Below are 13,276 nucleotides of genomic sequence, written 5' to 3' on the forward strand. Positions count from 1 at the left end.
CAGATAGGCGGGGTAAATAACAATAACAGTTACAGTAGCCTAACGATGATGATGATGATGGAATGGGACGTCCCTATTTTCACCGGAGAAATGTTGGGAGGGCGTGTAACACACCAAAACCCGAAAGGAACACGAGAGAGCGAGATCTACCGGATTCCAAAAGACACGAAAGGAATACGAGAGAGATCTCTTCCTTTGCTGCGCGCCGGCCCTCGGAACCTGCCCCTTCTGCCTCCCACTTCCCCGTTTCCCACGTGACAGCGAGAACGCCTCACCTTAGAGGGGCAGCAGAGAGGCGCCTGGTCACGTGGGGCACCGGAGCCCAGCCTCTCTGTGGGCAGAGGCCGGGTGCAGGAGGGAGGGGGAGCGAGTGCCTCAGCTGCCGCCGCTGCTTCCTCCGCCGCCACGCCTAGCGAAGCCCGAGATTGGCGGTTGCCGAGAGCAGGAGGACGACGAGGGTGGCGGCGACGGCTGGCCAAGCCGGGCCGCGGCTGCTGCGGCGGCGCTGTGAGCTCGGCTGAGGGGCGGTCGGGCGGGGGAGGCGCCGCGTCGGCTTGGCGGAGGCGAGCGCGAGTGCGCAAGCGAGGAGCAGCCGTCTTCCCCTCCGCCGCCGCCGCCGCCTTCAGCGCGAGCGACGCGGCCCAACGTCCGCTCGCTCTTCCTCGGCCGCAAAAAGAGCCTCAGCGCCCTCCGTCAGGATGTCCCGCTCGGTGCTGCAGCCCAGCCAGCAGAAGCTGGCCGAGAAGCTGACCATCCTCAACGACCGCGGCATCGGCATGCTCACCCGCCTCTACAACATCAAGAAGGTGCGCGGGCCCGGCTGCGGGGATGGGGAGGAAATGGCCGGGGATGCGGGCGGGCGGGCGGGCGGCTGAGGGGAGGCTTCTGCTCCGGCCTAAACTGGCTCTCTCGCGCCTTTCCCGCCCGGCCGAGAGCGAGGGGGAGGAAAAAGGAGGCCGCCGTCGTAGTGGCATCTTAGTCAGCGAGGCCTTCTGGGTGTGGGGACTTGTTCGGCTGCGGGGCGGAGGCGCTTCCTTTGCGCCAAGGCCCTGTGGGGAGGAAGGAGGGGTTAAAAATGTGGGATCTGGGCCGCCGGATGCACCATCTGGTTTTATCCATCTGGTCTCTGTCCTCCCCACATACCCCCATGGAAAAGGAGGATGTATCGGGAAGGGGGAGGTGGTTTTTTGTGGGGAAGGACCTCCTCCTCTGCCCTCCCCCCCAAAAAAGAAATCTCGGTCAGGTCAATTTTTTTCGGTACCAACCTCTCTCCCCCCCCACCGGCGCGCCTTTTCAGAAAATGGGTTCAGAGGAGGGTCTCCGCCGCGTTCCCTGTCGAGTACTGTATGTGATTTAAAATGACTTGGGCGCACAAATCGAGGGAAGGTACCGGTAGTAGATGGAGCCTGTGTGTGAGTCATGCAACGAGAGAGAGAGAGAAAGGCAGGATTAACCTCTTCTTATACTGGCGATCCAAATAATGACAAAGCTGTGGGGCGGGGGAAATACGATTTGGACCCTTTCTCATTGGAAGCGAAACTGGATTTGGAACATTCATGTGGTTCCAGTGAACCCTTGTGCAGAAGGTTTAAATAGCAGGTGCTTTCTTTGGTTGGTTGGATTAGCCAAAAAATAAAAGGTACATTTTGGGAAGTTAATATATTGTTGACAGGCTCTGCTTCTGGTAGTTTTGGCACACTCTGTAAGCCATGGCCTGCACAAAATCAGTGCCCTGTTCTCCCCCCTGCCCCTCACAGAGTGCTTTAACAATCATGTAGTGTTGTGAGAGTTGTCAGTAGCAAAATATTAAGACAGAATGCTCAAAAATAACAATTGGTTGATTTTCTGGTCATGATTTCATCTGCTGCACCTGTACTATGAAAATTATAAAATATTTCTAAAATACTCATTTTTCTTAAGTGATGTTAAAAATTCCACCCCGGTCAAAGTTAGGCATATTATTGAAAATTAAGTCCCAGTGAGTTTAACATGAATGTTCCTAGGGTCACCACAAGGTTTGATTTTTAAAAAATGAGAATTCATTGTCAATTTTCTTGACACTGAATAGTGTTATTTTTATATATTATGTATTGCCAGGGTCTTTAAATTTTCAAGCTGCATAAAGCATACTCTGATTGATTTAAAGACTTCAACTCTACAGAAAGAGGGGTAGACAGAGATGGTGTTCTGTTTTCATGGGCAGCAAAAAACTTTTTGCATACTGTATTATTACATACTGCCCTTTGACTGCTGGAATTGCTGCAAGCAATTGGGACTAGGTGAACTTTATATTCTGCAAGTCACATATATTCTGAAGTACATAGGATTACTTAACACAGGTTATAGAATCTTAGAAACATATATTTGTAAAGTTGGAAGGGATCCCTTATGGTCATCTAGTCTATCCCCCTGCAATGCAGAAATTTCAGCTAAAGCATGACAGGTGGTCATCCAACTCTGCTTAAAAACCTTCAAGGAAGGGGACTCCCACCACCTTCCGAAAGAGTTCATTCCAATCAGCAAACAACTCTTACCAACAGAAAGTTCTTCCTGATGTTTAGTCAGAATTTACTTTCTTGTAATTTGAAGCTTTTGTTTGGGTCCTGCCCTCTGGAGTAGGAGAAAAAAAGCTTGCTCCATCTTCAAGTGACAGCCCTTTAGATATTTGAAGATGACTATTGTAATGGCTAAAAAGAAGACAGGATGTACAAGACTGAAGTCAGTGCATTCCGGATTTTTAAAAAGTTATATGGTGTTTAGTGTGCTTTTAGCGAAAATTAAAGGTGCCTTAATGAAAAGGTTTCTGCTAATGATACTTGGTTAGCATGGAAATGTTGCTCTGTAAGATTGTAAATAATAGCAACATGACAGGTTATCTGGCAAGTGAGAGTGCAGGAGACCAAACATGCAAACACTACAAAATATTCTCTCACTTTTTGCCTTCAATATACATGTACTCCATATCAAAGTCCCATTAACCATAGTGGTGCTTACTTCTCAGTAGAGATTTATTGGATTGGATTTAGTAACTATTGTAAGCTTATTTGTAAGGGAGTATCAGAGCGAGTGAACTTTTTTTTTTTTTAAAAAAAAGCCTAATAGCAAAGCAGCTTGTATAGTATGTACTCAAAGCTCATATGTTTTTGTTCTAAATTGTTGTCTGTTGTTGAAATTTTGTACTATCTTATCTTTCTTCCTGTAGTGTAGACTCAAAGCCTGACTATTTTCTTTTTTTGAAAAATGAAAAAGGATACATGACTTAAAGGTGTCAACCCTGGTAGCATAGCATGACTTTGAATGTTTCTCCAATAACTTAATTATAACATTCAACAAAATTGCAGGTCCCTCATCTTGCCCCAGTGTCACAAAGTGTTGAGTAGAAAATAAGGGCCATCATAAACAGCTGACCTTGAAACTGTTCTTTTTATAGCAGATCAGAAATTCATTTTGTAGTTAATGCGGATTGCATTTTTGTATCTGAATTTTTATGAAATTGCTGTGGTAATGAAGGGTCAGTGTTTAAAACAGTGGCTTTCCAAGGGTCTTGCTAATGTGGTCTAGTAGTAGGTGGAGCAAAAAGAATGGCATTCATGGGATTCTGAATAGTGCAGTCTTGCTATTTCTCATGCTGTCGCAAAGCCCTTTTTTTAGTTTTTCTATATTTACTATATAGTTATAGAGATACAGTTATGCTTACACAGCTGATAGTTTTGTTTACAACCCCCCCAAGCACCGAATGCCTATTTAATTATATTTCACTTAAAAATCATTTCAGCTTTTAAGCAAAGGTGCCATCCCCTAAATCTCCATGTGTCTTGGAGGCCTATAACCATGTTCAGTCAGTGTGGCATATGTAATATATGGTAACTATGCCAGGTTGATGGAAAAGTTGTGATTTTCTCGTGCATGGGTTTTCACTCAGTTTGTCCATTAATATTACATTCTGGAGTAGTGAGATCCAGATCTCAAACAAGCTTACACCAGAGCAGGGGTGGTCAACTCCCAAGAGACTGCGATCTACTTACAGAGTTAAAAACTGGCAGTGATCTACCCGCTTTTTAGGCATTCAGATCAAAGTTGTTGCTGAGCTTTTTTTAGGGAGAAGGGAAGCCCTGTTTTTGGGGGGTGCAGGGCAAAAAAATGAGCTTTTTTAAGGGAGCCAAAGTGGTTGAGCTTCCCTGGGGGGGGGGGAGACAGTGATCTACCACAGACGTCCAGTAATCTACCGGTAGATCACGATCTACCTGTTGGATGTGCTTGCACTAGAGTCTTCCGCTATCTTGCAAAAGCCCTCTGAAAGCAAGGAGATAACTTTTCTAAGTACAGTCATATACCTCGGGTTGCGAACGCTGCGGGTTGCTCGTTTTTGGGTTGTGGACCGCACCGAACCCGAAAGTACTGGAACGGGTTACTTCTGGGTTTCGGCGTTCGTGCCTGCGCAAAACCACAAAATGACGTCATGCACAGAAGTGCCAAATCGCGTCATGCGCGTGCACAGATGCGCCACTGCGGGTTGTGAACGCGCCTCCCGCACAGATTACGTTCGCAACCCGAGGTATGACTGTATCTTTTCTTCTTGCCACACAGCTAGATTACTGCAAGAGGAAAGGATGTATCTCCACTACCACTGAGTATTTTTGTTTTGTAGGGGTTTTTTAACAAGAAAGGTTTACTGTGCAATATGTGGTATTGCGGTTAGATAAATTGGTTAAGATTTTTTCTTCATTTAGAAAAGAGGAAGTAATTGCTGCTGAGAGTTGGCCTGTTGTGGCTAAAGTTAACTTTTGAAACCCCATTGATTTTTCAGAGTTTCTGCTCCCTATTGTATAATTTTAAAAATGGACTGAATTATTATTTTTAATTCACACCTAATTTATATGTGTATATTATTACCTCTCCTGACCTAAAATGAAACTCTTCCCCACCCAGCCCATTCAATTCCTGCCTCAAGTTGTTAATTTTATTCTAACTAGAGCAGGGGTGTCAAACTCAAATTCATCGGGGGCCACATCAGTAGTTTGGTCACCGTCAAAGGGCCGGTTGTATCTGTAGGACTATGTGTCCACTCTTTATTATCATAAATTATTGTCACTGCATTCAATTATTACTGTTTTTTGTAAAAATGTAAGTAATAACTAGCTCTGAAAGCAGAAACATAGTCAGAATAATGGCAAGTAGATATTCAAATGTACAATTATTGTACAATTTATTGAAAAATGATTTTTGGTAACTGCACTGGGTGGTGGAGGCTCGCTAGGGTTTCATGCAGGACCTTTGCAGAGCTACTAGTACCTGGAGATGCTGGGGTCCTTCTGCATGCAGGACAGATGTTCTGCCAGTGAGCCACCACCCTTCACCAAAGGGACTGGCTGAGGTTGACTCACTGGAGCTGCTCTCCTGGTTCCAGGGTTTAAGGGCCAGAAGTATAAAGCAGCATCCTATGTTTCTGAGGAGAGGGAGAGGGAGAGGGAGAGGGAGGGGAGGGAGGAAGGAAGGAAGGAAGGAAGGAAGGAAGGAAGGAAGGAAGGAAGAAAAGAGGGAGTGGGAGGGAGAGAGGAAGGAAGGAAAGAGGGGAGAGAAAGAAGAGTAGGAAATAAGGAAGGGAATAAAGAAGGAAAGAAAAAGAAAGAGGGAGAGAAGACGGAAAGGGAGAAAGAAGGAAGGAAGTAGAGGGAAAGAAAGAATAAGAATGAGGGAGAGGAAGAAAGATGGGAAGGACGGAAGGACGAAAGGAAGGAAGGAAGGAAGGAAGAAAAGAGGGAGCAGGAGGGAGAGAGGAAGGAAAGAGGGGAGAGAAAGAAGAGTAGGAAAGAAGGAATAAAGAAGGAAAGAAAAAGAAAGAGGGAGAGAAGTCAGAGATAAAGAAGGAAGGAAGGAGAGGGAAAGAAAGAATAAGAACGAGAGAGAGGAAGAAAGAAAGGGAAGGGGGGGTCGCCGCCTTGATTCAGCGCCAGAAAAGAGCACGAAGGGACCCAGGGGCAAAAAGCATTTCCCGTGCAGCGTGAGGCAGCGGGTGTCCGTTTTAGGAGAAGTGCGTAAAGCCTCAGAGTTGCACGTTCGTGAGGCTGAGCCGCTGCTGAGCTCACGTTCAGGAGGCAAGAGGAGGAGGAGGCAGCGGCTTGCCAGGTCGGTGCCCGGCAGCACCGTGTGGAGAGTCCCGAGCCTCTGGGACGCAGCAGTGCTTTGTAACACTTTGAATCCTCCTCCTCCTCCATGCGGCGCTGCTGGGTGCTTTGTCTGTGCTTCAGCAGCAGCAGCAGCAGCAGCAGCCGTTTCCAGGCGCCGAGCCATGGCTCGGGACTCTCCGTGCGGCGCTGCCGGGCGCTGACTCGGCAAGCTGCCTCCTCCTTCTGCTGTGGCTCGGGGCACTCCACGCAGCGCTGCTCCGGCCGCCTTTCTACCCCCCCCCCGGCCCCAGCTGTTTGTCGGCGCTTTGTCGGCGTGGCGCTTCAGCAGCAAGGTCCCGCTGCTGGGTCCCGCTGGCTGGGGCGCTCGGCGGGCCACATGACGAGGTCTGGCGGGCCGGATTTGGCCCCCGGGCCTTGTGTTTGACACCCGTGAACTAGAGCAATAGGGTTTGGGAATGTGCTAGCTGCAATAGCTCAGGCTCACACTCTTTTTGTTTAATGTGATCTTTGTACCCAAGAAGAGTTAATTTATCTGTATTTTCAGGGCAATATAAAGTACAGTGTTGATGAAATAAAACCACCTATTTTATGTTAACACTGTTCACTTAAAAAACAGCAACAGCAAGAATACTCATGAAAACTCTCTAAGGCACTGGCTTGTGATAGCTTTTAAATCAACCTTATTTGAAAAGAGGGAGATGCTATGCCTTTCTCTGGATTATCATCCAGGGCTTTATAAACCATGGTTTACACAAGCTGTGGCTGTGCGCTTCTCCCTTGCTTCTCCTTTCCCACTGTTGCACAACAGCCAAGTTCATTATTTCTTCTGAAATAGAACTCTTGGCTAATGTCAGTTACCAAGCTAGGTGAATGAAACAGGGTCACATTCTGCTTTATTAACAGATATGAACAGAGCAATCCGAACAGGCAGCTATGTCATAGAACAGAAAAGATAGCATAGTTACCAGTAAGCTTCATTCTAACTGTTTTTTTACTAGAATGGCAGGGATTCTTTTGGGTGGAAGAGCAGTATAAACCCTCATTTTCTGCCTGCCCATTGGCTCCTAGAGGGTAAATTCAGTTGCACCACCAAAAATGCAGGTGTAAGTTTAACCAAGCTCTGTGGGCAGGACCAGTGAATGAAGGGAATTAATAACATGCAGTATGACTTTGTTTTAAATTTCTCCCTGCCTCTGATACAAACATACCCACTCTTGACAATGTATTCTCCCCCCCTCGCCACACTGGCACAATTTACACCAGCAGAGCTTTGCCTCGGATACACCCAGCTGAGTTATTTCGGTGTTTTAAAGCTAGCTCAACCAGGGCGCAGGGAAATATGGCGTACAGTATTCTAACTTCCCCAGTCATATCAAGGTGTTAGGTTTGCATCTGGTTCAGACAAAATGAGAAATACTGGCTTTTTTTCAGCCTGCTGGAAAGGGTTCTTCACCACTGCTCTAAACAGTGATTTGGGGTGATTTTTTTCTCAATGCTTTTTTTCCCTTGGAGAATTTTCCATTTCATAATTTCATTAGTAGCAAAGAATAGGTACCAATTGCAAATATTAAACAAGCATGGCAGTTCTAAAAAAGACAAGTAGAATGAATGTTAAATTAGGGAGTTAGAAAATTTTCTGATTCAAACTGAAAATTTTTCCAGTGCAGGTTACGCTTATTTGTATAAGAAACTTTTCAGGAAAATCCACATCGCTGGCTAATGGAAGAGCTAATTGTTAGTATAGAAGAAGGAAATATATTTACTTGGAAATACCAAGACATTCATAGATTACTAGAGAATGCATTTTTTCTTCATAGCACAATGCACAAATTATTTTTCAAAGTAATATTCTGATTTGCCAGATGAAGTCTTTCTTCATGCCTATTTTCTCATGGGAATAAATTGTTTCTAAGGCACAGCTCTTGTTGTTCTTCATTGGATATACTGTGGCATTTGTAATCATCTTCTCAAACTTAGGCCTTTTATAAAATAGTAACCTTTGTCATCAACCTCAGCCTACCAGGATCTGCTTTAGGTGTAGCTAGAGGAATTAAAGTGTTAGTCTTCTGATTTTTTATTTTTAAGAAAACAGCTGGAGTGTCCCTGTTACTAACCTCAAATTTATTTTGAAATTCCTCTGAATTTAATTAGTTGTTGGCTACATGATGAGTGTGGACTTTGTAGCAAGTTGAAAATCCCAATGGAGATGTAAAGTCAGGTGTTTGCTTGTCTGGATTGTGGACATAGTTCAAAGAGAACTAGTTTAAGAGCAAATGTTGCTCTTTTATTTAAACTAAGGATAGTAATGAATCATCATATACTCCTGTTTCAAAGATTTTATGCTCCAGCACCCCTTGCAAATAAATCTGCAATTACTAGCCCCCCTCATACACTTTTTTTTTTACTAGTGTGCCTGAATGTATGGTAGATAAAGGCCCAACTCCGTTCTTAGTTACAAAAGCTTCTCTGGTTACTGTTGAGATATGTGGACTCACTGACCTCTTTTTATGACAGTTTGAATTGTTGGTATTGGGAAGAAGTTGCTGACTAAAGAATTCTGCATTTACAACAAAACTAGTGTGTGCTATAATATGGCCGTGCTGCTCTTGTACCCAAACACTTCAATCTACCTCCTAAAGGTAAAGGGACCCCTGACCATTAGGTCCAGTCGCAGACGACTCTGGGGTTGTGGCGCTCATCTCGCTTTACTGGTTTTTAAAAATATGTAAATATATTACTTTTAAGTTGGTTTAAGAATGGTAGCCAGTGTGTTTTTTCTGTACTGTATAGGAAACAGGCATGTTGACTAACTCATTTGAAAACCATCCTATGTAAAGGTCATATTTTTGAAGATCATAGCTGTACAGTATTTTGTATAAAGGTAGCATTAGGATTCCACTATAATGACTGTTTGTTTTTTCATTCTTGGCTACCGTTTCTATTTCAGGTATGTAATATTTCACTGATAGTTGCTCTCCTAAAAATTGCATGTGCTGTTTGCTCTAAACTTTGTTTCTTTCCAACCTATCCCTCTTGCTCGGAACAAATATATTGGAAGCTGATATGATACAACATATTGTGCATTGGAAATTGTTGTACACACATTTTGAGAACCATATATGTAATAGAAATAGTGCCTTTTAGAATGCTGCCTGTAAGTAGAAATATTTAATTATGCCAGCACTTGACTTTAACTTTGTTGAATAGAAGTACCGTATTTACTCGAGTCTAATACGCCATCAAATCTAATGCGCACTTCAATTTTCAGAACATTGAACCAAAAAAAATGTCTTTGCTGCCAAATGTAAATGTGCCATTGAATCTAATGCACACCTTAATTTTTGCAACGTAATTTGGCCAAAAAAGGTGAGTATTTGATTTGAGTAAATACAGTAGATTGCTTTTCTGGACATAATGCTTGTGGGAATCCAAGAAATTTTTTGTTTATGTGTAATCTTCTCTCTTTTCATTGCAATGCTTCCCCAGCAAGGACAAGTATGGAAGGTTTGCAAAGCTTTTTCACCTTCCCTCTGCCCGATTTCAGATCAGTCTCATACTTCATGACTTCTGTCTCTATAATTCACGATACAACTGTAGAAAAGTTAATAAGTTGCCATCTTGGCATTTCACTATGTTTTGTAAAAATGCATAGCATGTTATAATTTGCATGAGCCACAAATTCTCTATTAAATTAGAATTTTGTACCTAGGAAGGAATTTTGGTACAGAAACGGGATTGCTGCACAGCATTCTCCTGAGTATGTAACAGTGGTGTGTTAATTACACAGTTCAGCTATACCCCATTTTCTGTCCCAGCTTGTTTTAACTATATGTTAGAATGTAGCACTTTTTAAAAAAGAGTTCTACTGTTACAAGGGATCCCAAATTTATTATGTAAATTTATTATGTAAGCTGTGTAGGAACAGAATTGTGTGACAGGTGATTTAGAGAGTAATGTCTTTTTTGAGATCACTGAAAGATTTAAAATATCCAAATTAATGTACAGATGGACTCACCATTCAGTTTGGGGTGCAATCTATTTGCTACATGCACATTAGTTACAGTCTACCAACAGTCCAATTACAGTCCTTCAGCAATTGTATGCAGCTGCTCTATACAAATTAAATTCATGCCCTAGGAAGCAAGCTGATAAGAAAATAGCATGTGGCAATGAAACATGCCTGCTGTTTGTGACATTAATAGTCAACTTTTTTTCTTGCCACACACCTCACTAACAGTAGACTTCAATGGGGAATGACAATACCAAATCCACATAAATAAGTACTTGCTTTTTGTGATGGAAGCAACTCTTTGTGGGGCTGTGGCATGTTTGTAGGCCTAAATATAATGAATGTGGCTCTAGGTTCAGAAGCTCTGCCTATTGATAAGCTTGTTAAAATGTAATTTAATAGTTCTACTCCATTTGAACTACTCCAAGTTGTTTAGCATATTAGAGAGAAATCACAGGTGAACTACTGTGAACTACAGATTGCTTGGTTCTTTATTTCAGATAAATTACACTAATAATGCAATGAGTGCAGCACTGCCCTGTATAGGTGGTGATGGCTAGAGTTTTCTACCAGTTGATTAGCATCACTAAATACATGGTGAACCTACCTCATGCTTTACTTCTAGCCAAAGTTTCCATTTCTTCTTTTAAGACTGAACTTCCCCTTCACTGCTGTTCTGCACTAACTGCTTTGAATTTCCATGCATTTTTTCCAGTAGAAGAGCATCTCTGTGCTGTGTCACATTACATAGTCCAGCTGTGAGAATCCCCACTCATTTTTTTCACCTGCTCACTAAAAAGCTAAAGAAGTCTATCTAGTTTCTAATTGGAGATCAGCTAAAAGTATATAGTATTTAGTGAAAAGAATATATGTTTAGTTTTTCTTCTTCTCATTTTCTTCCATAGGCATGTGGAGACCCAAAAGCAAAACCATCATATCTTATTGACAAAAATCTTGAATCGGCTGTCAAATTCATTGTCAGAAAATTTCCAGCTGTCGAAACACGAAACAACAATGTAAGTAATGATACAACACTGTAAATATTTGGATTTGCTTGATAATTATTACCTGGCAGTTCTACTAATGGCAATGCCCATTGGGTGGGATAAGGGAAGCACAGGATGATATTGACACTGGTTAAATATCGGTGGTGTGTTGATAAGATGCCAGAAGAACCAGTACTGTATAAAAGGCAGATGTTCCACAGCTGCAGCTTTTTCTGTTGACTGAATTATGGGGAAAGTGTCCTGGATTGAGTTTTAAGATTTACAGTTCTTATAAAGGGACAGAGGCCTTGTGAAATTTGGAATATAATAATCCTAGACAGTGCCTGGCAGTGTTTCTGAAAACAGAATTGCAGTATGAGTATTTGTAAGATGCTGAATTGATGGCAGAAATTCATATAAGGCTTTCAGTTGCATGCTACATTCCTTGGAGTGAGTGCTGTCAGTAAGTTTCTTCTACAGACAGTGCATTGAAAGTCTACGTGTATACAGCTCAGTATATTAACAAACCCATCGGGGAATAAAGCTCTGGGGTTTTTCTTAAGAATGGAAAGTGCTTCGTATCTTCACAGAAGATGGAAATGACTTACTACTGGAAAACAGTTGACCAGGAGGCTTCCAGTTTAGGTAATCCTCCAAACAGAAACTGATTTTCTCAGTTTCTTTTATTGAGCTGCTTTGGGTTCCTGATACTTTATGTACTCCAGCTCTGTTAAAAGCAAAACCACTGAAATCTTGCCGTTTTTGAACTCTCTCTTGCAGGATTGTATTAAATAATTTTAAACAATCAGTTGCTGTTTAACTAGGAGCAAGATGAGATGGTACTTTAATAGGGTTTATATCTGTATTTAAATAGAAGCCCTCAGGCTAAGCATGCAAATGAGCCATTCTGGAATACTTGTTGTAACACTAAAGATCCAAGCTTTATTTTAATATTAGGTTGAAATCCTGTAGACAAGATCTTGAATGAATAATTTAAAACATTTGCATTTTTTCTGGCAGCGTAACTTGCTGAACAATACTGATATTATTTTATGGAATATTGGACAACTAGCCTACTTAGGCAATTTTTAGAAATCTATCTGAAATCCCACATCTAGAATAACTAATCCGCCTTGACCCTCAACACACACACCGCAGCTCGGTCCTGAGACCAAAAAGATGTGTTGAATCACAAAGCCCAGTGGAATTTTAGATAGGGATAGAAAATAACCAAACAACCCATTGAATATTGCCCACTCTTTACTTGGCTTGCTTCTTTAAAGCAATTTTGCCCTGTTCTTTAACTAGAAAAGCTCTCTGAGGGGCTTACAAAGATTAGTAGTAAAAGAATTCCTGCCCTCAGGCTTACAATATGAAATATATACTCTCAGTGGAAAAGGGATGGGGAAGGAGGAGGGGGAAAAACATACTCGGGCAACAGTTTTAAAAGTTACAGTCAGCTAAAATGGAAATAGTTCAGATAGCCTGAGAGAATGGCTACCACCAGGTGACAGTGGACCAAAAGCAGTTGGTTCTCAGCAATGGTAACAGAATAGTAGTCAGATATCTAATTGTATTATAACTGTAAAAAAGAACAGGGTTAATTATACTAATTGCAATAATTTGCATTAGCCTTTGTTCCTGAGGACTTGTGACTTGTGCTGTTCACATACAGTCCTACGGTAGGTTATAGGTTATATGTACAGTAGGCCGAGTCCAGAAGCAGGCTTGACATTCACATGCTCACTCACTTCTGGTATGCTGTCTGATGTATAAGGCCAAGGACAGACTCCAGCCCTGCTTCAAACTTGCAATTGGAAAAGTGGGAGGGGAGGTGCTGGTGGGGTGCTCCAGGCTCTGTAGCAGTTCAGCAGCCAACTATTTGCAAATTTTTCTCCTAATGTTGGGGAGAAGGTGGTCATCATTCAACTCCCAAGAGATCACACACCTCTGCAGCTCTAGCATAGGTGGGATGACTCATACCTGTCATCACACATGTGGGAACACATGTTGCACTGGAATTTCCAGCTAATTCCCCCACTGCCCCCCTCATCCAAACTACTATTGAAGTCCTCCTCAGTTTCAAAAGCAGTGTGTTATGATGCAGTGTTTGGGAGGCCAGAGAGGTTGAAAAGAAAAGGGTGTGTGTGTGT

The 13,276-nt window shown here is 42.7% G+C and overlaps 1 protein-coding gene across 4 annotated transcripts in view; it reads left to right on the forward strand.

The window, feature by feature from the left end:
- The first annotated feature begins 340 nt into the window (after positions 1-340).
- The window catches only part of NCKAP1 (NCK associated protein 1), a 44,903-nt gene continuing 31,967 nt past the window's right edge, over positions 341-13,276 (forward strand). For all 4 annotated transcript variants that reach the window (XM_035133562.2, XM_035133580.2, XM_035133571.2 and 1 more), the window contains exons 1-2: positions 341-806; positions 11,043-11,153. In XM_035133562.2, the coding sequence (XP_034989453.2) occupies positions 699-806; positions 11,043-11,153 (219 nt within the window). In that variant the 5' untranslated portion in view covers positions 341-698. The remainder of the gene's footprint in view (positions 807-11,042; positions 11,154-13,276) is intronic.

This window comes from Zootoca vivipara, chromosome 1 (assembly GCF_963506605.1).
Source record: "Zootoca vivipara chromosome 1, rZooViv1.1, whole genome shotgun sequence".
Taxonomy (NCBI): Eukaryota; Metazoa; Chordata; class Lepidosauria; order Squamata; family Lacertidae; genus Zootoca; species Zootoca vivipara.